This window comes from Pelodiscus sinensis, chromosome 26 (genome assembly GCF_052426305.1).
Source record: "Pelodiscus sinensis isolate ZL-2025 chromosome 26, ASM5242630v1, whole genome shotgun sequence".
Classification (NCBI taxonomy): Eukaryota; Metazoa; Chordata; order Testudines; family Trionychidae; genus Pelodiscus; species Pelodiscus sinensis.
This window is the reverse complement of record NC_143077.1, coordinates 5,704,127-5,729,711: the sequence shown is the minus strand read 5'-3', so window position 1 is coordinate 5,729,711 and position 25,585 is coordinate 5,704,127. Positions and strand designations below refer to the sequence as shown.

At 41.9% G+C, this 25,585-nt stretch overlaps 1 protein-coding gene across 3 annotated transcripts in view; it reads left to right on the top strand.

Annotated features, from left to right (window-relative positions):
* The window catches only part of NFYC (nuclear transcription factor Y subunit gamma), a 66,627-nt gene that overhangs the window by 20,655 nt on the left and 20,387 nt on the right, over positions 1-25,585 (top strand). For all 3 annotated transcript variants that reach the window (XM_075908952.2, XM_075908951.2, XM_075908953.2), the window contains exons 2-4: positions 18,100-18,212; positions 23,016-23,087; positions 24,556-24,669. In XM_075908952.2, coding sequence (XP_075765067.1) covers positions 18,108-18,212; positions 23,016-23,087; positions 24,556-24,669 — 291 coding nt within the window. In that variant the 5' untranslated portion in view covers positions 18,100-18,107. The remainder of the gene's footprint in view (positions 1-18,099; positions 18,213-23,015; positions 23,088-24,555; positions 24,670-25,585) is intronic.

Genomic DNA, 25,585 nt, shown 5'->3' with positions numbered 1-25,585 from the left:
CAGGAAATTCTTTCTTTTGATATAGGAAATCGAAATAAAATAAGCATGTTTTCTTAATGTGATCGCTTATTTATGTTATCAGCTATGCAAATATTTAGTTTCATTATTTGATTTCTGTTCAAGTGCCTGCTTGCTGAAAAACAAGGTATTGATTTATAGAGTTAGCATTTATTATAAAAGATCAAAAGAGACTAGCTATTCACTAATATTCAATACTATGGATGGTCCACACTAGTGTTTCTTCATTGTAGTTTACTGTTATAAGTTCTCATCATGCAGTAGCTGTTTATAGTTGAAATTATGTTGTTCTTGGTTCCGAAATTAATAAATGGTTCTTCAGTGCCACAAAATATATTAAAATATTATATAAACAAATTAAATACATGTTAATACAAATATTTTTCTGTCCGATACCCTTTTTGTTCCCACTTGTGGACATATCAGAAGTGGAAACAAATCTCAACTGAATGTACCAATTCAAATGACTTTTTGCTGGAAAGCATTTGTCATGCATAACTATAACTTCATGTATTGGGGCCCAGTTCATTACAAATCAGATGGCCAAGCTGCATATTCACTGTTCTTTTTATGGGTTGTCCTGAAACACTGAGCCCCCAAGACTCAGGTAATACAATCCTTATCTTCACATGTTGTCTTTTGCTTGAACATCTTTCAATTTCAGGAGAGCTGGACCTCTGGTTCTTGTGTGCCTCCTCTTAGTAGTTACTACACCATATTGTGAGACTAGAGAAGCTGAGCACACAACTATTGCAGCACTCAAGGTTAGATAGCACAGTATTAAAAATATCAGTAGCATCCTGGAGCCCTTATCTACACCAACGGTCCAGACCCTCTGTTGCTGCTTGTGGATCTGCATCAGTGTCAGCAGTAGTGAGCACTTTCCGTAGAAGTCTAGTGTTCGGCAATGCCAGGCAGTTACTAACCTACTCCGAATCCAAGGCTCGAACCCAACAAAGTGGAGTGGAGTAAGGGATGGAACAAATAGCTTCTAGCATCATTAGTTTGCTGTCAATGCCACTGTTTAAAAACTGTTTTCAGCACAGTTCTGTAATGCCATGCAGAACTTTGCTTTTCAACCAGTTTACAACATGGTGCTTTATCTTGGGCAGGAGCCTGAGTGTGTTTGGGTAGTGAAGAGAATACTCTCTCCCCATGAAAGCCAATTAAAAATCCAAGCATTTTTTTTATTCAAGCACGTAAGATTAATTTTCTTTCCGTGGCTTTAGCTGTGCTATCTTTATGCTACCAGTTCTGTTGCAGCTAGATTATTTGGCCTCTGTCCTAAAGATTATATTATTTGGAATGGTAAATGAAATACACTTGATGCTTTGACATTATTTCTATAAAGCTGTGTCTATTGTTTATATCCGTGGTCCCCAACACGGTGCCCGTGGGCGCCATGGCGCCCGCGGGGGCATTTCCATGCGCCCGCCAGGTACTCGGGGCTGGCCTGGCCCCGGGCGCGCGGCGGGGGGGAGCGCCGGCCCCGGGCGCGCGGCGCATGGCGGGGGGGAGCGCCGGCCCCGGGCGCGCGGCGCATGGCGGGGGGGAGCGCCGGCCCCGGGCGCGCGGCGCTGGCGGGGGGGAGCGCCGGCCCCGGGGCGCAAGTGTCCCCGCCCCCTGGCGCCCGGCCGGCGAACGGCCACGCCCCCTGGCGCCCGACAACCTCGAAAGGTTGGGGACCACTGGTTTATATGAATGTTTATATGCTATCTTGAATACTCCTTGAAGCAGACAAAAGTACAGGGGGTTCAGGCACCGAGTCTTTTGGGAAGCAGTTATCAGATCATTGATATGATTTATCAGAGGGTGATTTCAAAGCAAGATCACAGTGAGCTCCTGGGACTGGAACACAGGAAACTCATACCTAGAAGAACAAGTGCTATTGATCAGTGGCCCAGAAACTAGCTTTCAGTACAGTTAAGACATTCTTATTGTTTCTGTGACTGTAAAATGTCATCTCATATACTTCATTTTCAATCTCGTCATTTATATTCCGCAATCAGTGGGTTAAGTAAGGATGTTAAGAGGTGGGTAACTGACTAATCGTATAGTCCAGTGTTTCCCAATTTTATTTGGCTGAGGAACCCTTTTCAGCTTTTCAGAATTTCAAGGAACCCCTAGGTTTGTCAAGCCAAAAAAAAAGGGGGGGGCGGGAGGAGAGAGGGACCCACCAATTCATGAAAATCACATTCCTTCCCCAAGACACCCCCCCACCTCCCTTCCGTGAGGCCTCATCTGCTCTGTTCCCCTCCTCTCCATCACTTGCTATCCCCAGCCCTTATACCTGTCTCCACCTAGTGAGAGTGAGGTGTGGGGTGGGAATGAGGGATTTTGGTGTGGCAAAGGGTGAGAAGTACAAGCTCTGGGAGGGAATTTGGATGCAGGAGAAGGGGATGTTGGCTCGGGGAGGGGGCTCTAGGCTGGGGAGTGCTGGGTTCAGGTGGAAGGTTGGGGTGCTGAGCAAGCCAGGGCTTGTGGATGTGAGAGTGCAGGAGTTTGGGCTGGATATGTGAGGGACTCAGGGCAAGAAGGTTGTGAGTATGGTGGGCTCAGGACACAGATTTGTGATGTGTGGATGGTGGAGGAATGTTGTGGCAGAAGACAGAGGATGGGGAGATGGCAGGATGCTGGGACAAGGAACAGGGTGCTGCTGGGTGCTAGCGTGGATGGCAGGGTGCTGGGGCCAGGGCGGTGCTGAGTCTTGGGGTGTTAGGCAAGGTTCTGGGGCCAGGGTGGTGCTAGGTGCTGGGGTGGATGGCAGGGCTGCCAAGGAGCGGGATAGGGATGGGGTGCAGGATCTGGGAAGGAGGTGGGGGGGCAGAAGGGGGCAAGGTCTGGGTGGTAGGTAGGGTGCAGAAGCAGGCTGGATGCAGGGTGTCTAGCCAGGAGGAGGGAGCAGGAGCAGATTGGGAATAGGGTGTCTGGCTACGAGAGAGAGTGCAAGGAGCGGATTTGGGTAGGAGTTGGACCTCTCTGAACTGGCACCCTCTGGACCTGACTGGTCCCAGATGAGGAATTTTTGATCCAGGGGAGGTCATTTCAGGACTCCTGGTCCCCCCTCCCCACTAGGCTTCTTTGCACCTCTATCCCCTGCAACCCAACTGAGCTGCCCACCCCTGCTGGTTCCCTGCACCTCCCACGATCCAAGGGAGCACAGCACCAGTTCCCTGCAGCCCCTCACAGCCCAGCTGAGCTGCCCTTCTGTTCCGTATGCCCTCCCCCATCCACCTCAGCCCAGCTGAACCCTGCACTGGTTCCCTGCATGCCTGCCCCACAGCACAGCTGAGCCCCATTTCCCTGCTCCTCCTCCAAACAACGCAAACTGCCCCCATTCCCCTGCCCCCATTCCCCTCATGCCTCTGTGCCCTCACACATGACTTGCTCCGTCCCGGCCTTCCTCATGCCCACCCCTTCTTTCAAGCCTTCTCCCAGCACCTCCCCTCACCCCTCTAGCCCCCAATGCCCTTACTCTGTCCCCTCCCAGCATCACCCTGTCCCCCTCCCACTGACACCTCCCCTCCTGTCTTTTTCCTCATTGTTTGCACTTGGCCCCCTGCCATTTGTCTCTCCTCCACCCCGTCCCTTCGGTGCCTTCCCCTTCCCCTCTTCCTCTCCCAACCCTTTCCCTTTCCCTCTGCACAAGCCCCTTCCCTCCCTCTCTCATACCTTCTGCCTTCCACTTTGTGGGGCCGGAGTCTGTGCTTTGTCCCCGGACTCCGATCCCGCAACTCAGCCATGTGGCGTAACACAGTGCCCAGCAGGTTTAAAATCCCGGGCCATGATGTTACGTCACGTCCGGGTGTCTCCCCACCTACTGGTTTGAGCACACGGCGCAGGGCAGCAGCAGCCAGCAAGGGGGAGCTCAGTGAAGGTTGCGCATGGCAGGGACGGGACCAGGACAGGGGAGAGACACTCTGGGGCCGGGGTGGGAGGACACGCAGCGGGAGGGGGAGGGGGTCGGGACCTGCTCCAGCTCCAAATATTGCTGGAGCATGAGCACCACGAGCCCACACAACTCGCTGCCCATGCCTCTGCTGGCTAGCCGGCTCTCTCTCTCTCTCTCTCTCTCTCTTTTTCAGAGGGGGTGGGGGAGTGCCAGCTCCTCGGGGAACCCCTAGTTTTGCTCCGCAGAACCCCAGGGTTCCCCGGAGCACCAATTGGGAAACACTGGTATAGTAGGTACAATTTGCACTGGTCCAGAAGCTAGCCCAGCTGTGACTCTGCAGTTTAATTGGACATGCAGGTAGTCCAGCTCCTACTACATTTAAACTGCAGAGTTGCAGCAGAGGCAGTTTCCACGACTGGTGTGAACCGGGAACACCCGGCTCTTACAATAATTTAAAAAGCAGAGCTTGCAGCAGTCCTGGACTGGTGTGAACGGGAATGAGCCGGGCTTGCTCAGTCCCGGCTTGCGCCAGATCTAGCAGCCCCTGTCCGCGGGGTGGGGAGGGGTCACGCAGTGATTGAGCAACAAAATGGCAAATGAAAGGTAATGTTGATAAATGTAAAGTAATGCACATTGGAAAAAATAATCCCAACTATACGTACAATATAATGGGGACTAATTTAGCTACAACTACTTGAGAAAGATCTTGGAGTCATTGTGGATAGTTCTCTGAAAATATCTACTCAGTGTGCAGCGGCAGTCAAAAAAGCAAATAGAATGTTAGGAATCATTAAAAAAGGGATAGAGAATAAGACAGAAAATATCTTAATGCCTCTATATAAAACCATGGTATGGCCACATCTTGATACTGCGTACCGATGTGGTCGCCTCATCTCAAAAAAGATATATTGGCATTGGAAAAGGTTCAGAAAAGAGCAACAGTGATTAGGGGTTTGGAATGGGTCCCATATGAAGAAAGATTAAAAAGACTTGGACTTTTCAGCTTAGAAAAGAGGCGGCTAAGGAGGGATATGATAGAGGTCTATAAAATCATGACTGGTGTGGAGAAGGTGATTAAGCTGGCCCCGTACCCGCCCCCAGCACCGGCTCTACCCCCACCCCGTTGGTGCCTCTGATACAGAGGCAGAAGGGGAGGGAAGGGTGAGTAGTCGACTGCTCACTTACATCTCTAGGGTTGAGTGTGACTTGTTAAAGGTAGGGCATTTGGCCTTTGCAATTAAAATATAATTGCTGCAGTATCTGGCTAGTGGTAATGTGCTGCTTCCCCTGTTCATACGCAGATGCTCAGGCTATCTTTAAAGAAATATGCTTTACAAAAACCTTGTTACAATACACATACCTTTTTGTGAGTTTTTTTTTTTCCTTGCTAGAATCTTCCTCCTCCAGATGCTATCCTGATTAAGTGCCTATGACATCACAATTTATTATCATGGAAAGTAGAATCTTTGATACGCAAGTGTTGTTTCTGTATATCTGATATCAGAATCTCTCCCTTGTATTATGGAGACTAGTAATCTATTTTGAACTTTGTAGCCTAATGGATTTTTAAAATCTATCATGAAGATAATTATGAATTTTAAGACAACAGATATATGCTCATTTTCTGATACTACAGATTTATTTTCAATTCTGCTGGCTTTCAGTGTTTTCTGTTGTGTGGTAGGCAAGATGCTCTTTATTCTTCCTTTTTAGGTGATGATCTTCAATAGCATGACATAAGGCAATATATTGTTTTTCCTTTTCTGCGACTGAGCTTCTTGATAAAAAGATCTTTTGTGAGTATCTGTAGTAGATTTTGTAATACCAACGGCATCTTCCCGAGGCAAAGTATCTTTCTTGTTGGAACACTAACTGTTTTCAGTTCAGGCATGGTTTCCCTGTTCCTTTTTTACTTAAGTACAATACTAGAATATAACAGAACACTGCAGATATAAAATAATCTTTTATTTGTGAAGCTGCTTTCATTGAAATCATGCAATAAGTGTTTAAGAATATTTATTTGTAGCATTTAATAATGCTTCACAACATAAAGGCAAAAATACAGTAGCACAATTCAGAATACAAAACCAATGCATTCAGAAGGTAAAACACATTAGATAACAAAGGAGATCTTATAAGAGATACTGAACATTCATGTAAATAGAGAAGAAGTGAGAAAATAATTGAAAGCCTGGTCTAATAGCATATTAAACGTGAGACTACAAGCCAAGAACTCCTGATGGCCAATCCTAGCTCTGCTGTTAACTCACTTGATAGTGTTGGGCAAGGGGCTTAACCCCACTTTCATATTTTCCTGTCTGCAAAATGGAAAAAAACCTTACTGAATCAGGGTGTGGTGAAGATAAGTGGTGAGTTTTGTACAGTGATTTGAAGATTTATAGTGTGGTATAAATGCTAGTTCTTAATCTGGCCTCCAAATAGGCAGTATAAGTGTGAGATCTTCCAGGACACGCAAGTAGACATCCAGATCCTGCGCATAACAGCTCACAGGACTCTCCAGCTTATATAACTTCTTCAGCACTAGAGTTACCAGATGTCCAGTATTGACCCGGACAGTCCAGTATTTTCCCCTCCTGTCGAGTAAAAAAATTCGGAAAATACCGGACACCTATAATGTCCAGTATTTTCTGTTGGGTTTTTTCCTGGTCAGGAGGCGAAAATACCGAGTGCTTAACTGGTTCCTCAGGGGAGCTGTCTGGCCCGGAGCAGGAAGACAAGATGGCGGACGGCTGCTGGCAGCCTGTTAGGACTAAAAAGCCTCAAAGGCATTTCTTAAAGGGACCATGCTGGGTTTTTTTATGTATTTATTTGCTCTTGGGGTCCCTTCTCCTCCCCAACAACTTTGGTCTCCCCAACAGAATTTTTTCCCTTGGTTTTTTTTTTGGGGGGGGGGGAGGTGGGGGGAGTGTTCGGTATTTTTGGTTCAACCATCTGGCAACCCTACTCAGCAGAAATGAGGCCATGGGTTCCTTGGTTGAGTTTTTTAAATAGTGACATTGTTGTCTCCAATGGTTGGTCTAGCCCAGGATCCTGTCTTCAAACAGTAGCCAATGCCAGGTGCTTCAGAGAAAACTAAAAGAACAGGCAGTCATTGAGTGAGCCATCACTACTTGTTCACTCAGCTTCTGGCACAGAGCGGTTAGGGACATTAAGAGGATGGTGCCTCATTCCTCGTCATTTTGGCTAATATCCACTGATGGCTCTGTTGTCCTTTAGTTTATCTGATTCTTTATTTAATCCCATTATAGTTTTTGCCTTTAGAGCGTCTCCTGTCACTGAGTTACAAAGTTTGTGTATTGCGAGAAGTACTTGTTTTTTGTTTTTTAATATAGTTGCCCATTAATTTAATTGGGTAACATCTTGTTATGAGGAGTAAATAAGATTTCTTTATTCACTTTCTCTGTACCAGTCAAGATTTTATAAACCTCTTATAGCCCCTCATAAACATCTCTTTTCCGTACTAAAAAGTTCCAGTGTTCTAATCTCTCTTCATGCAGAAACTGTTCCATACCCCTAATCAGTTTGCTCTTTTCTGTACCATTTCCAATTCTTCCAACTCTTTTTTTTGAGATGGCGGAGCCAAGTCTACGTGCAGTATTCGTGACGTGGGCGTACCGTGGATTTATATAGTGGTGCTACAATATTTTCTGTTCTGTATACCCTCGGGTGGGCAATAAGATGGTAGTACACCGATTCCTGCAGTTACCGTTGGCTGGGAACAACAATGTGTGGCCAGTGGGAGCTGCAGTCACCCATACAGACACAGGTGAATGCAGCAGCAGCATGGGCAAACCAGATCTAGCCTATAGACCAGTATTTGCCCATCATTGAACTAACCCGTGCCTAATTGTTCCTAACATTGTTAGCTTTTTTTCTTCACACAATACTCCAAGATCTTTGCTGAATGGTAACAGCTAATTTAGACCCCATCATTTTGTATCTATAGTTGGAATTATGTTTTCCTGTATGCATTACTTTGCATTTATCAACATTAAATTTATCTGCCACTTTGATGCCTAGTACGCAGGTTTGTGAGTTCTCTTTGTAGCTTTTCACAGTCTGCTTTGGACTGTGTGCCCCTTTTTCCAGATCATTTATGACTAAGTTGAATAGCAGTGGTCCCAGTACAGGCCTCTGGGGAATGCTGCTATTTACCTCTCTTCATTCTGAAAACTGAACATTTATTTCTACTCTGCTCTTGTGTTTTAACCAGACACTTGTCCATGAGAGGACCTTCCCTCTCATTTCATGATGTCTTGCTTTGCTTAAGAGCCTTTGGTAAGTGTCCTTGTCAAGGTTTTCTGAAGTTTCATGTACACTATAGCCACTGGATCTGTCTTGTCCATATATTTGCCCCTCAAAGAATTCTAGTTAATTAGTGAAGTATGATTTCCTTTTACAAAAGCAATGTGTTTGACTCTTCCCCAGCATGTTCATCTTTGAGTCTGATAATTCTGTTTATTATATTTTCAACCATTTTGCCTGGTACTGAAGTTAGGTTAACTGGTCTGTAATTACTGGCATTGCCTCTGGAACCTTTTTTTAAAATATCACATCAGCTGTCCTCCAGTCATCTGATGAAGAAGCTGACTTGAATTATTGGTTACATGCTATGGTTCTGTATAACCATTAAGCTTCTCTAAAGATTGAAAGCAGAACTGTAAACAGCTACTCAGACACAACAAAAATTCCAGTGATTATTTAGTAGGTCATTTCACTATAGCACTACATTTTGCTTTTCACATTAATAGAAGAGCTACTGTACATCAGATATTCTTCATTATCTGGTAACTTATCTTTAAAATGCAAGATGGAAAAAAAATCCAAACATTTCATCACAGGAATGGGATACAATCTAGAAACCTGTAGACAAAGTTATTAGCCTGTGGGCAAGCAATTTTGTTTAATTTCCTCTAGTCTTGTGAAATGTGGTCATTCTAGTCCGTGTATATCTCTTCAGAAACATCGGATGGGATAATATGTTTCTAGTTTATGTAGTATAGCATAAAATCCTTCATAAATTCAAGTGATTTATTAATTATACTGTGTTCTTTATTCCTCTTAATGTTGATGGTACTAGTCAGCAGAGGTGTGTGGTTCTTATTGTCACTGCTGTTGAGTTTAAGGATCTCCTTCATGCTTTTGAGGGCTTCTGATTACAGTTTTTCCAGGAGCATCCCTGTGGGCACTCCACTGTGTCTTAGCACTCCTGCACCTATAATCGGAAATTTTAGAAGCAGTATTTTTCCCCCTGCCCAGGTGCCAGCACACACGTGCTGTACTGCCCATGCTGCAGCAATTGCAGTGACGTGCGCATGCCGTCAACTATCCGTCAGTCCCTTCTCAACTGCTCCTGGGTTGGTCGGAACCCAGCTGCACTCTGTGTTTACTCTTTAGATATTGTTATTGTTAGCAAATACACACACAAAAGTCACACTTTACCCCATCTCAGGCATTGGAGTTCAGAGGCACCACATTGAATTGCGTACAAGTGCAAGTGCAACTACCCATACAAAGGTTCCACGCATTGGCCACACTAGCAGACAGTTATGGACAGCCTTACAATATCTGCCAGACAGTGCCTGCAACTTCTTGCTTATATATCTACAACAACTCACGCCAGGCTACACGTGCGATGCCTGCAGGCGTGGCTTCAAACATGCCTTCGGCCCAATAAGTACCCTTTATGCAAACTGCCGAGTCCTACAAACAAGGTCGGGAATCCCTCAGGTGGTGGTTGCAGTCCCTTTTCAACAAGTAACCCCATCCATACACATAACTACAGATGATTCCCTAGAGGGCTGGGGTACGCACACCAATGGCTACATCACCTAGGGAAGATGGTCACCTCCAAAATCAGGTCTGCACATCAACATCCTAGAACTCTGCGCAGTAAGAGGAGCATGTGAGTACTTTTTCCCCTTAATTCAGGGCAAATCTGTGAGAATACTGACAGACAACACCACTTGCATATTTTATATAAATCGGCAAGGTGGGGCCAGGTCATACCATCTCTGCAAAGAAGCCACAGCACTGTGGCAGTGGTGCAGTCAAAATCAGATCACCATATCAGTGGTATATCCCCTAGGCAAGCAAAATGTCACCACGGACCTATTGAGCCATATATTTAATCAAAAATATGAATGGGAGATACATCCCCAAGCCCTACATACCGTCTTCCAGAAGTAAGGTTTTGCGGAAATGGACTTATTTGCCACATCCCACAACACCAAATGCCCCAGGCATTGCTCCAGAGCGGGACTGGGCAAGAGTTCTATGGGAGATATGATGATCAGCTGGTCTCACAATTTCCTATATACCTTTCCGTCCCTTCCTTCCTCAGCAAAGTTATACAAAAAATAAAACAGGACGGGGCAGAGTAAACATGATAGCACCTGCATGCCCCAGACATACCTGTCTCAACTGTCAGTTGCTCCTCCAATTCCTCTTCCATGATGGCTGGACGTACTGTATCAGGAGCAGGGTCGCATTCTTCATCCTGACATCTACAACCTCCATCTGGCTCCTCCAAGGGGGATTTATGCAGGGCCTCACCTGTTTGGAAGAAGTTTGTATTCTAGTCATGAACTGTCACAAAAAGAGTACAAGAAAGAGAAATGGCTCCATTTCTGCAAATAGGTCTAAGTGGGCCACCCACAGAGCACTTCATCATCAGCCGTGTTGAATGAGATTGGTCTTGGAGTACCTCCTTTTATTAAAGAAACCGAATCTTTCAGATTCATCAATAAAGGGCTGCTTCGGCTATTTCTAGTGAGCATGATATCATACGGTCACACTATTTTTTTTTAATATATATATATATACCCAACCACTAATATATTATTGAGACTCTTTAAAAATTTCTTTTTCCCCAGTAAGGCCAATAGTGCCATCTTGGGATCTCAACCTTGTCCTTAACACCTTGACCTGCTCTCCGTTTGAACTGATGGCAACATGTTCCTTGTCACACCTTTCCATGAAAGTTGAACTTTCTTGCTCGCAATCACGACAGCCAAAAGGGTCAGCAAGTTGGCAGCACTCACGGCGGATCTGCCATTTACGATCTTCTACAAAGACAAAGTTGTGCTAAGATCACATCTGAAATTTCTCCCAAAGATAATTTCACAGTTCCACCTCAATGAACATACATACTTACCTGTTTTTCACCAAAAGCCTCATCCTGATGTTAATGCAGCATGGGTCCACTCTTTTTGGATGTTCGGGCAATTGCTTTTTACCTAGATAGAACAAAGTACTTCAGACACTCTTCCAGACTGTTCATTTCCATAGCAGATTGCTCTAAAGCGCATGCGATTTTGAAACAGGCTTTCAAAATGGACAACAAATTGTATTAAAGCTTGCTATGACATCAGTAAGGTGGCACTACCGACTCAGCTGCAGGCACATTCCACCAGGGCAGTGGCCACCTCGGTGGCTTTCCTCCACAACATGCCCATCAAGGACATTTGTAGAGCAGCAACATGGGTCTCTACATGTACCTTTACGAAATATGCAATATAGCGTATCAGGTTTGGGGAGGCAGTCCCCTCTGCCACCCACTGGTGAGGTCTGAAGCCCCTTCTTCCAGATACTCAAGTTACTGCTCAATAGTCACCTATAGTGGAACGCTCACAGGGGTACTCCTTGAAGGAGAAAAGAGAGAGTAGTGCAATAACTAGTGTTCTTTAAGATGTGTGTTCCTGTAGGAGCTCCACAACCTTTCCTCCTCCCCTCTGCTTTGGAGCTGTAACATCCCTCTGCGGTAGAGAACTAACTGAGGGACAGTTGACAGTGTGCCTGCCTCGGCACATTCACTGTGGTACAGGGAGTGCTGCATGCGTACTCCAGCACCCGGGGAGGGATACTACTGCTAAAGAGTTTTGATTATAAGCGCAAGAGCGCCAAGATACCTATAATGGAGCATCCACAGGGACACCCATCTTGAAGAAGAACATTTATTGCACAAGGTGAGTAACCTCTCTTCTTCTGCAGACTATAACCTTTTTTCTGTGGAAGTCTGTGCCCCTTGTACTATTTTGGATCATTTTATGTTGGTTTTAATTCAGACCTCTGGCCTAGAAGTCAGAGCACGCCCCAGCTGCTGAAAGGATCAAGTTCTATTCTAGGCTCTGATACTGGCTTGCTGTGAACTTGATACTGGCTTGCTGTGAACATGGGTTGACGTACTCAAGTCAAAATCTTTAAAATTAGCTTGTGATTTGGGTGTCTAACTCTTGGGTGCTCAACTTTGGCCTGAGGTTTTTTTAACTCTCCTTAATTTAATTTGGGTCCTGAAAATTGGAAAACATTTTGAGAAATGGCCTTAGCTACTGGAAGCTTTTTTTTTTTTTTTTTTTTTTTTTTATAATAATAAAATGCAAAATGTTCTCCAGTTTGTAAGATTGGGATTAAGTAGAATTTCTGTGCCTCGTAGCATTGATTGTTAGATTTAATAATGTTTGCAAAGTAGGGATGTAAAATCCCATGTAAAATGATGTTAATTAGTTAAAACATAGGTGAATCATTTAGCGGTGTGGTGTTCCTGGCCAGATCGGAGCTCTCCTCTTCTCTCCCCCCCCCCCCCAGGCACCAGCACTGATTAATCAGTTACCCCGGTAAGCATGCCAGTAAGGCGATGCTTACGGGGTAACCAGTTGACCCTTTACATCCCTGTTGTAAATGTGTTCAAGTCTTTGAGTTCGTTGGGTGAAACTGTTGTAGAAATGGAAAATGTTTGTTGTGGTAACCTGAAGATATAGTTTATTTGTGGTATTGTATTTCTCAGCAGAGTCTGTTGGCCACATTAAAGAGCAGCATTGTTGGGCTTTATTGTGGTCTCATGTCCAGTACTAAAAGGATGGTGGCAGTAAGCTCTTTTGAATGATCAAAATAGGGAATTTGAGGATCCCAGTGGTTTACATTGCAGAAAGAGTTTTCAGGGGAAGAGGCAAAATGTAATGGTGTCTGAGGCCTTGTCAGCGCAATACATTTGTATTGGTTAAAACTAAACTATCTAGAAACTGATGTTATTAAATCAGTACAACTGTCGTCTTGTGTGAGCATTTAAATTTTGGTTTATTTACTTTATCGTTTTAGCTTAAATCAGGTCTGACGTAAAGAATTTGTAAATCGAGTTCAAAGGGGGCAGTCCATTTCTTGTGTGGACAGAATTAAGTACATCCATTTCTGTTTACCAGTTCAGCTAAATCAATATATTTTTCTTGATCCCTTCTCTGACGGAGCCAGGTGTTGTATCCTTTCAAGGCTGATTTGTAAACTTTTCCTTTTAATCAGTGTTCTTCAGATTGTAGAAAACTCATCAATTTGATAAAATGTTACATGGGCTTTGGGAAATGGCAGTTTTCTCCCCATTGACTTTCTCCTAATTAAACTGTAGGAGAAAGGTTAGGTCAATGTAATCCCCCTTGCTTCATTTTTCCCCCCTTTTGCAGACTGACTTTGTAAGTCAAACATAATTTATATTTTTTTCTTATGCCAATGACTGCTTGTATTAATGTTTCAAGATGTTCTAACCTGCTTAGAAGACACAAACATCCAAGTTTGTTTGAAATAGTTTCTATCAGCCTAGCATTCCTTTACAGAAACATCAGCCATTAGTCACTGTGTGTCTTATTTCTGGCTGTATGTTTTTTACTGGAGATAATTATAAATAGATCTATACTAATCTCAAACTGCCTTCTCTTTGTAGTTTCCTAATAATTATCTTAAGCAGTTATTTAAAGTAGCAATTATCTTTGAGTCAACTATCAAGCTATTGATTCTGCATTCTGAAATATTGGTCTTGTATTTATTTACTTTGAATATATGATTTTAACTTAAGGGTTTTTAAAGTCTTAGATGACTAGATAAAACTTATTTTATGCTCTTTGTAAGAGCTTGTGATCACTTGTATAATATATATGGAATACAAGAGAAAATTTACTTTAGCCGATTCAGACAATAGAAGATAAAGCTTTTCATTTGTGTAACTTTAACACTTCCTTGTCCTCCTTATCTAATATGTAGTAACTTGTTCACCAATTGGTTGTCGTTTTGAACAGTCTAGTTGGAGTGGATTTTTAAATAATTAAATTGTACAACTTAGTAAATTAAAAACAGCACTACTTTTCAATACTGATATCAGCAATGGTGTACACTTTGATGCAGTTACGTTCAGTAAGCATTTTCATCTGCATTTTGCTTTTTGCATCAAACTGTCATTTCTATGTTGAGAGGATTCAGGAAGCTCAACTTTTCTTCATCTGGTTCATATTTCACTTTAAGAAATAATGAGTCAGAAAAGCAAGTATGTACAGTAGAACCTCAGTTATGAATATCTTGGGAATGGAGATTGTTTATAACTCTGCACAAACGTTATGGTGGTTCTTTCAAAGTTCAGTTTTACAACTGAACATTGACTTTAGTCAGCTGTGAAATCTTACTATGCAGAAGAAAAATGCTGCTTCAGTCATCTTGATTTTGATGAAACAAGCATAAAAACAGCTTCCTTACTTTATCAAGTCTTTTTTTAAACTTTCCCTTTATTTTTTTCAGTAGATTACGTTCAATACAGTATGGTACAGTATTTGTTTTGTTTGGTCCCTGCTAATGTCTGATTTCATACTTCTGGTTCCAAATGAGGTGTGTGGTTGGTTGGTTGGTTGTAACTGTGGTGTTCATAACTCTGATGTTTTGCTATATTTCATATGGCTGTAATGATTTTAAAAGGGTACTTTCGAGATATTAATCTATTCAACTATTTTGTGCAATGCCACCTTGAGTAAAACTTAGGGGGGAGGTGAAGTGTTACTTATCTTGCCCTTTGCTTACTTTCAGAATTTTTATGAGATTGGACTGTTTGCTTAGTTTGTTAGTTTCACCTTCTGTTATAATCACTTTCTTTCTTACACTCAGACACAAAAAAAATGCCACAGTGTTTGTTTAAGCTAGTTTCATTAATGACATAATCATTTAAAAATTGTTTTATTTTAGTATTTGAGAAAACTTTTGACTATTTAAAATCCATAGTTTGGTCATAGGCTACTTCATAGTATTTCTGTAAGGTGTAGTCAGCTTTTACCTAATTGATTTAGTAATATCCATGTAAATTTTAGAAATAGATGTTTTCCTAGTGGCTGGTATTTTTTTTTCTTGGTTTGTTTTATATTGCTTTTCTGTTTCTTGCTGTTTATAATTCACTGTGGTATTAAATGGATTGCATAACTGTTGTTTTTGCCTTCTGATTGAACTGAATCATGAGTTGGGGAAAAGTTCCTATCCAGTCTTAGTATTATTTATATGCAAGTTCAGTTGCATAAGAGTATGTTCCCATCACAGAGTGAATCTCAAGGATTAGTTTGTTACAAAGCAGAGATGCACAAATTCAGAATTCAATTACAAGGCTTAGTTAAAATATTTTTTTCTACTTTTGTTTTCTTTTAAGTATTTGAAGATTTTTCTGTCATTGGTCGTTTAATTATGAAAATGGGGTGCTCTTAGAATCATTGAATAACCTGCGTTTGTCTTATTTTTCTCTTACTATTATTGCAACAGTTGTGTATTATAGACAAATATTTTATAGGTTAAATCTTATTTTTGTAGTCATATTATGCCCTGTCGAACTATCCCAACAAATTTTTAAAAAGTAAGCATGCACAGCATTTTTTTCAACATATACTGAATGTAAGAGTGTACAGTTTAGATAGTTTGTACTAAACTAGCCATGAATGTTCTAGACTTTTCTAACCGTATTCTTTTATGAAGAGTAATTATTACATTTGGCACAATGGGTCTAAAGCCCACCAGTATTCTTCCTGAGACAGCAATCTAAACCACACCACATAAAGCTTTAAAATTACTTTGTTCCTGCTTCAGCTTGAGATGAGACAGGAAAAAAGTTGTCACATGCATTGGATCAAAAGTGAATGGGAATTGTGCCTAATAAGACATCTCTAAGTTTTGCCCTATGCCTTTTCCCATTACATCACCAGACACAAATATCACTACATATGTTGAGATTTGTCTTTTGAAAAGCAGCACATAATTTCTCTCCCCACAACCAACTGAACTTTTAAGAGTGGCTTTTTTTAAATGGAAACATCAAAGCAGCTTTGGATGGCCCAAGAGAAACATTTAGCATAACTTTTAATTTCTTTGTTCACTTGGGAAGTGAGCAATGACTCTTCTGGCATTTCCTGAAACACTTTTTACGCCTGGGGAATAACGAGTTCTGTCCTGCAGTGTTCTACACTTCTGTAATTCATCCATGCAATTAGAACTGGAATGATTCTAGTATGTAAACACAGCGCTTCTTAAGCATTCCTTTGCTAGAGTGTTAAAGATTGTTAGATTGTCTCAAATTCTAGAGTACTTCGCCGAGTGCCTTTCCCCCCTTCCTAGAAAACTATTTCTTTTTGATTTAAAGAGCATATTTGGGCTTGTCCAGCATTAGTCACTTCTGGCTTAAATGTTATACTTTGTTTGTGTGTTTTTAGTCACACATGCAGGGCTTGATCCTGCTGCCTCATTAAGGAGTTACTTGAATGGTACAGGATTGGCTCATACTATTTCAGTGGCATGTAAACCCAAGTTCAGGTTTTTTTAAAACTTTACGTAGCTGCCTGACAGTCTGTCCTATTCTCCACCGTGATTGTGTAAAAGGGACAGAATTCAGTTGCTGTATATTTTGTGTATTCATTGATCACAATTGCAAGTTTTAGCATACATCTTAAATTTGACCTCTTATTAAGGTACAAGTTATAACTTAAGGCAAAGTGCTCAACACATGGCCCGCGGGTGGGGACTAAAACAAAAGTTGTCAACATAATGAATGCTTTTCTGTTGATATGCATTTTAGTAGTTAAATTCCTAGACTATCATTGCTCATTAAAACTGCTGTAATATGGGTGGAAATCAGGTAAATATTGCATTTTATTAATATCAGCAGAACTAACTTAAATGGGGCCTGTGTGTTGTGTAGTCTTGCCTTAATTTTTGTATTTATCATCGTCAGTGTGAAAGAAGCTATTTGCATATATATTTGCATGTATATGCATCCACACTTAAGTTGCGGCCCTCGCATGTGCTGAGAGTATCATTGTGGGCTTCCGGGCTTCCAAAGTTGAGTAGCCCTGACTTAAGGTATTCATAGAATAGGTTCTGCATAGTTCTAAAGCCTTAACAGAATTTGCTTCCCAAACTTCAGTTCTAAGTGCCAAATGATGAGTAGTTTTGATAAAATACAAAAAAGGTAAGTAGATAACCTTCAACTCGAAAATCTTTCTTCTGGATGAAAATGCTTTAGCTGCTTTTGTAATTAACATGCAAAACAAAAACAGCCATTCTGGGTCAGACCAATAATTCATCAAGCCTAGTATCCTGTATTCTAAGAAGGGCCAATATCAAGTCGTTTCAAAGGGAATGAACAGAATAATCAGTCGTCCATTGATCATCTCCTGTCGTCCACTCCCAACTTCTGGCAGTCAGAGACTAGGGACACCCAGCATTTGGGATGGCATGCTTGTCTTGGCTAACAGCCATTGATGGACTTATTGGCCATCAATTTGTCTAAGTTCTTCGTTGACTCCCCTCCCCCTTATCCTGTTGACCTTTGCTACATATTGTTACTTTTTCTTTAATCTTTTTCAATTTAAATTTCAGTTTATTTTCTAAATTTTATTTTGTGTATTTAGTTTGTTTCTTTTGGTGTTTGTATCTTTCACACAGCACCCAAGGGGAGAGATGTGTGTTTAAAAAATGAGAAAATGGGACTATAAAATCGCAGAAATTGTCAGGTCTCAAATAGGTACAGAAACAGTCATTTAAAAAGTACATTTAACTCTAAGTGTGGGCTCATGCAGAGTAGTAGTTGCATGATGGTTTCCTTGATTTGTTCAATTAAGTGGAGTCTAATTTTTAAATGTAGATAACTCAAAGCAGATGAAACTCCTGTTTGCTCATCCCGTTTTTCATTGGTGCTTATTCTAGTAAGTTTGCAAGCCTTTTGCATCTCATAAGATATTGACACCCTTTTAATTCTGAATCTGAGAAGCTTGTTTTGGTTGGAGAGTTTTGCAAAATGCCTCAGGAAAACACTCTAGGATTCTTTGAATGTAGTGTTTCTTCCATATCTACTAACATTCCTTTCTCTCCTCCCCCTTCTACTCCAGTTATCACCATGTCCACAGATAGTGGCTTTGGCGCGTCTGGCAGTAGTGATGCTCAGCAAAGTCTTCAGTCTTTCTGGCCTCGGGTCATGGAAGAGATTCGAAATCTAACAGTGGTAAGAGAGTGTCCTTTGTTAATATGATAAAACTTGAAGAAAACGTCTAGTGCAACAGAAGATACCAGCTACTTTAGTGTCATGTAGAAAATATTCACAACTGTATTTGGCAAGTTCTTTCAGATATGTATGTTGGAGTCAACAATGAAAATTGTGTATAAGTATCTCAAGTCAGAACTTGGTCCCATGAATGGTTCATCACTTGCAAGAAATTGCCTAGCCTAGCTGTGGGGTTAGAAAATGATTACTATGTAGCCAAAGTATAATTTGATTTATATGAATGTACACTTGTATCAAAATTTGGGATGTAGCACAGCAATAATGAAATCCTATTTCATAGTTTATGGAGACACAATAGTCATTCGTAATTTTTTTTTTTTTCAGATTAAACCAAAACCTTCTGGGTGATGGGGAGAAAATGGGATAAAAGACTGTTCATATAAACAATCGTACCTTAATTCCTAAGAGTTTTCCGAGATATTCAAAACCTTTGGAAAAAAGCAGTTTTGGATAAGTGTAGAAGAAGAGTAGTTATAGATTCTATCAGGATAAATTCTATAATGTAAAATGGTGACAGTGCTTCTAAACTTGGGTACACTTTTGCTACCTATTTCCCACATTTTAACAAATAATATATAATGTTGTTAAGATGTTCTAGGCTTAAGAAAAATCCGTAGATGAAAGATTTGATTTTTATACTCCATTTTCAGAGTAGGGCTTACAGTTAGTCATATTTTACATGAAACTTGCTTGCTGACTTGGTGCATTCAGAAGTTCAGTTTTTATAGGATTTAAATATCACTAGTGGCAACATTTAAAATAAGTACCACATTAAAAAATATGTTACAGTACACCGGGGGGGGGGGGGGACTAGAGTTAGGTGGAATACTCACTCAGTGGAAATCCCATTCGCTTCTTCCTTCATCTGATTGCCCTACTTTGAAACAGATGTGTTGTAGGACCCCTGTCTTTCCCCTACCAATTTTCCTGTACAGTTGTGAAATCCAATGGGGAAAAAGTATACTTGTACAGCATTTTTTGTTAGAATTTAAAGGCACAAATTTCAGAATATTTAGTTATGGCTTTTACGGTAATTACTTGCTTCAGAATATTCAAGGTTACTTAGACCAATTTAGTTAATCTATGATATTTCTACAAACTTGTCACTTTGATATCTACATACCAATATCAAGTTAGTAGGCAGTTTAGTATACACGTTCTATTGCTTGTGCATAGCTAGACCAGTGTATTTTGGTGTGTTACCTGCTATTTTTTCAAATAAAATATTATCACGATTTTCTGTCCTCCGTTATTATATAAGCCTATTCCTTGTGAAGTTAGCAGGTATTATGGATGTGATTCTGAGGGTAGAATTTTGATAAACTTTTATTTCAAAAGTACTATACCCACTTTAAGATTAATTTAGCAGTTGTGAAGTTTTAGAATAACCTGAACACAAAATGCACAATATTTAACAAACACACACACAAAACACTGCTACACTTTTCACATGCGTAAATAACTCAGAACTGAACAGAAATTTGTCAGATTTATTTGTAAAAATTTCACTTATAGGCTAAGAATAAATGAACAATAAAGATTTCACTTCCCAGTTTTTTCCATGTACAAGATAAGCCTCTGAGAATAAGGGCATATAACAAAAATAACTTTTCAAGAGTGACTGACATTTCTACTGTGATATTACAGTAATCTGTCCTAAAATGCAGACCTTTTTGGATTTCATTTAAATTAGCTGAAAACAAGGGCTCAATTTGAAGATGGTTCACTTGAAATGAAGAACCCTATTCTGATACAGTAGTTTAAAGATAAGTTTCCCCTTTCAGCATGTTATAGTCTCAGCTCAAGAAGCAGATGTAGCAAGCTGTATGCTGAGATGAGAATTAATTACTTTGATCCCTTCATGCACTGAGCTCTTTTATGCAAGAACTGTGGCTTGTCTTCATCTGTATGTGGGAAGGGGTCTATAGATCACCTAGTATGAGCAATTTAATTCCTAACACTGCTGTCATGTGAATCTGTTTATTGCATTGCAAGTTAGAAAAATGTTGAATGCTGAGTTGTAAGCTTCTGTCTGAATTAAATTTTTAATAAGGATTGTAGGGGGAAAATAATTATAAAACTATCATATGTAGCCGCCCTGCATGTAATCAGGCACTGAAATTACTGTATCTCTGTAAAGCTAACATGCTGAGTGCTTCTGCATATGTGGACCAGGGCAAATTGAGAATTCATTTACAGTATTGTATGGGGGGTGGGGAGGAATGTCAAATCAGTCAGCTGAGGTACATACAGTTCAGGTTTCCTGCTCTTCGAGACCATCTTTATTTTCATTCTTGTACTTTTTTGGATTGTACACTTCAGCTAGAGTTCGGGGCAGGGGAAGGGGGAGGGCACAATTCAAGAATGGTTTTCCCATAAAACAGAATGCTCCCTAATGTTGGTGAAACTGTAGAAAGTAGGACTAATGTTATACTGCTCCAGAATAGGCTTGATGAAAATGTTGGTGCTTAATGTGGCAAAAGAAAAGGTGAAGACCTGATGTCCTAAATCTTGCTTAGCTGGGTAGTAGCCAGACAACATGCCATGTTTCTCTTAAACCAAAATAAATACACTATTTATGCAAAGTCTGAAAGGCATAGTACATATTTAAAGGAATAAAATAGATTTTTTCCCCCCTAAAAATAATAAAATATAAGGTCATATTCACCTATGACAGAACCTAGAGAAGAATTGCATCACTGGGAGATTTCCTGGAAAGGATTCATATATCACAGAAGTCATAACTAATTCAAAGATTCTGGATAAGAAGGCCAGAAAGGACCACTGTGACTATCTAGTTTGACCTACCACATAACACAGACTGTAAACTTTCCTAAATTAATTCCCGTTTGAACTAGATCATGTCTTTTAGAAAAACATCAAATTTTGATTATATTACTACTAATGCAGAATCTGCCACAACACTGAATTTGTTCCTGAGGTTAATCACCCTTACTGTTTTTTAAATTGTACCGTATTCCAGTATGAATTTGTCTAGCTTCAACTTCCAGCCGTTGGATCTTGTTGGTTATACCATTGTCTGCTAGACTAAAGAGCCCACTGTCAAATTTTTGTTCCTAAGGTCCTTGTAAACAATCATGAAATCACTCTTAACCTCTGTTAGGTGAAATAAATTGAGCTCCTTGAGCTTTTCATTCTTCTAACACAGGTTTCCTGGCCCTTTGCACTCTTTCCCCCCATTTGTCTACATCAGTGGTCTTCAACCTTTTTATGCCCAAGATCATTTTCTAAATTTAAGGGAACCCAAGATCTACCCCACCCCTTTCCCCAAAACCTGGCCCATCTCACTCCACCGCTCCCTCTTTCTCACACACTTTCACTGGGCTGGGGCAGTGGCTTGGAGTGCTGGCTGTGAGAGGGGTAGGACTTGGGCAGGGGTTGGGGTGCAGGAGTAGATATGAGGTGCTGGTTCTAGGAGGGGGCTCGGCTGTATCTTGGGGGGGGCAAGAGAGGGTTCAGGGTAAAGGAAAGGTATGGGGTGCTGGGTATGGCAGAGGAGTGGGAATTGGGGAGGGACCTCCTGCCATGCAGCTCTTACAGTGGGTGGTTCCAGGTCAGTGACATAGCAAGGCTGAGCTGAGGTAGGCTCCCTACCTGTCCCGGCCCCATGCCACCCCTGGAAGGGGCCAGTGTGCTCCTGTGCCCCCTGGTGGGGCTGGGAATGTAGGGCTCACATCTGGGACAGGGTGGGTTGCAGGCTCTGGGGTAGGTTTGGGAATGAGGAGTCTAGAACTGGAGAGGAAGGGTGGGGTATGTAGGAGTGTATGGGCTGGGGGGGGGGGGGGTTCCAGGCTATGGGGTAGGTCTCGGTTGAGGGGCTTGAGGGGGAGGAGGGTGTTTTAGGGCTACTGCAAAGGTACAGGGACTCCTCTTAACAGCACTTTCCCTGCGGGAGAAAGGCACCTCTCCTTGCTGTGGCAGCTCCAAGGTCAGGCCTGGGTAGGAGATGGGCAAGGGCTGCCACAACTGGGTTTGGGCTGGTACTGGCTTCAGGCCGTCCCTCCCCGGCCGTAGCAGGTTAGAGGCTGGGTTAGGATAGGGACGTGAAAGTGTAACTGTACACGAGTAACCGATTAGCCTAGGCTCATCTGTTAAACCTTCACGGTTACACGCACCAGCTCCCAGGGAGATGCCTGCTTGCTTCCCCCTCCCCCCCGTGCTGGTGCTTCTGTATGGGGAGGACAAGAGCCTGTACATGCACAGAACCAGCTTAAAAGTCAGCTTCCCGCATGCGCTAGCTCTGGGGAGCCACCTGTCCTCCTTGTATGTAGCCGGGTAACCAGCCTGCAAGAGAGAGATCTTCCTGCAGGCCTCTTGACCCCATAAACTTTCCTTTTGCTACACAGTGTGAGGTGGAGAAATGCACAAGGTCTGTTATGTTGAACTTGAACTAGAGACTGCTGTGTGCCGCAGGGCCTTTCTCTTGTACTAGGAGCTGCAGGGATGCTGTCTCTTGTAACAGCATCCTTCAACACTGAAGGGGGAAACTGTACAGTATGTAACAATTAGAGTAGGTAGGAAAAGTGGGTAATAGGGTAGACCTCAAGTGTTTGTATTTACTGCATCTTGGAGAAAAACAAAACATCGTTGCCTCTTACAGGAGACAGATAACTCCTGAAAGCAAAGAGGACCAATTTTGTGTTCTTCTGAATATCACTTATCTCTTGTTTTGAATTATATGTAGGCAAACAGTTTCTGAAGTCTCTTTTTTGCTCTCTGCAGAAAGATTTCAGAGTGCAGGAACTCCCACTGGCACGCATTAAGAAGATTATGAAACTGGATGAAGATGTGAAGGTAAATGTGTATTTGATCTTTTCCATTGTGAACCAAAACATATGGGTATGAACCTTGTTGGTGTGCACTATAGACAGAGCCACCCCTAAGGTCTGGTGAATTGGGGTGACTGCCCGGGCTCTGCACTTTGGGGCATCTTGTGCTTCAGGGCTGGAGCAGCCACCAGCAACTCCTCTATCGGAACTCTCCCTTCCCCAGAACTTTCTGTCCACTGGCAGGCTCTGCCAATCAGCTCTTCCCTTTCAGTGCCTGCTGCCTGCCATGGAGCAGATGTTTCACAGTTTTAGGAGGTGCTGGGGGAAGAGGGGAACTGGACAGGGAAGCAGCAGGGTAGGGCCTGGGAGAAGGGGTGGAGTGGGGGTAGGGCTTTGGGGAAGGGATGGAGTGGGGGCAGAGCCTAGATGGAGTTGGGCAGAAGCTCAGCCTGCTCGTATGGATGGCCCTGACTATAGATGTCGTTTCTCAGGGGTATCATGCTTGTAAGAAACAATCTTACTGTGCAGTGCTCTTGACACTGTACAAGAATTAAAATACCCCATCAGCTACCAGAACAAATTCACAGTTGATGGTATGAAGAGCCCCCTAGAAACTGGAGTGACTGTTTCTTTTTGAGGAATGCTCTAAAATGATAAATAAGTAGTAGACTTGATTTAAAAAAAATCCTTATCTGTTTTACTCTGTCTGCATTCATTACCCTAATATGTAAGTCACTTTGTAAATGAGCACTGATAGCTTCTAATTGTAAGCACCAGATTTCTAAATGAGGCCTCAACTTGGACTTTGAATTTGTGCCCTTGTTGCACAATCAACATTTCCATATATAAAAATGGCTCATGTGCAAGCACAGCAGGTGACCGACTACCCAGTTTCACGCATATACCATATGCACCAACAAACAAGATTGGTATTTTGTGAGCATAAAGTTGAGGCATGTGCTGAAGACTTGGCCCTAAAATGTTAATCAGAACTTAAATTTTCACAGTATGTATTATATCTATGATAAGTTAGCCTGACAGGTAGTGAGAGCTGCAGGGATAGATTATCCTCCATCGGAGAGAGAAAACCTATTAACCTATGATTGGAAGCATGTCAGTCATGTGAATTGGTAGTACAGTTTCATTTGTGTTGTTAAAAGGTAACACTGATCAAAACTGTGTGTTAGCATAAGGTAAGCTATGCAAAATTAAAATATGATAACCTTCATTTTTGATTAAATAAACTTCTACAGAAAATTGTAACCAATCAGTATTCCTATTACAGTGCTTGATTCAAATTTAGTAGCTCTTTGGACTCCCACATTTTGCAAGGACATGGCCTTTTGATGTAATGTGGAAATCCCCTAACCTACCAAACTACCATCTTATTTGCCCAAGGTCCGTTTATCTGTTGATACGATGCCAAACTTCTGTGACTAGAATCAAGGGTAGTACGCTGGTTGAGTGAATGAAATGCACATTTTTCATTACAGATGATTAGTGCTGAAGCTCCTGTGCTGTTTGCCAAGGCTGCTCAAATATTCATAACAGAACTGACGCTACGGGCATGGATACACACTGAAGATAATAAGCGCAGGACTCTGCAGGTAGTGGAGAGCTACTTCCATGAAATCTTGAACTGCCATGTCTCTTGACTCCTTTTACTAAATATGTACCTTATTCAGCCTTAAAACCCTCAGATGAGACAAGGGCCCTTGACCAAAGATGGATGTTGGCTAAAGATCAGATATCTGACTAAGAACTGCTGGAGGGTACCACAGAGGAGGGGATACAGGTGGAGTTACCCAGCAACTGTAGCAGTGCCCTTTTAAAAAAGGGATGTAAAAGGCTAACTGGTGGGGGTGGAGCAGCTCCCCAGCCTAACCGTGGCCCCCTGCCACACCCCCTTTAATGGTTAACCAGTTATATATCCTGTTTAACTGGTTAACCAATTAAATGGGTTTTTACATCCCAACTTTAAAATATACGCCACTGATGTTGGCACTTAGATGCCAAGGTGGTGATGCCTTAGAATGCTTCAGATAAGTCGTAGTGTGAGGTTTGATAGCCCTTCTAATTTTTATCTTAGATAACATCAGAAATGGCACATATCTTTGTCTGTCATGTTGTGTTCAAGTCTAGCTTTAGGGAATTTCTTCTAATGCCAAATAAGACCCTTTCTTTTTCTATAATTCCTGGAATCAGCCCTAGGATTGATTATTAAAGATGTCTTACAGGTTTGGTAATTGTACTGTCCTCTATTATTTAAGCAATTTTCAATGACAAATTACTGTGTTTGTTAGAAATTCAGCTGCCTTGTCCTTTGGTGTCTTCAGAACTTGGATAATTGTTGTCCAGTAATGGGTAACTTACCAATTTGACTCTTCTAGTTCCTAAAAAAAATCCTTAATTTGGCACTATACCTGAAGACAGTAAATCCATTATGTGTATATCTGTATCACCCTCTGAGTCCATAAGTAATATGGTAAGGAATTTTAGTATTCCGTGTCTCCAGTTCCATCC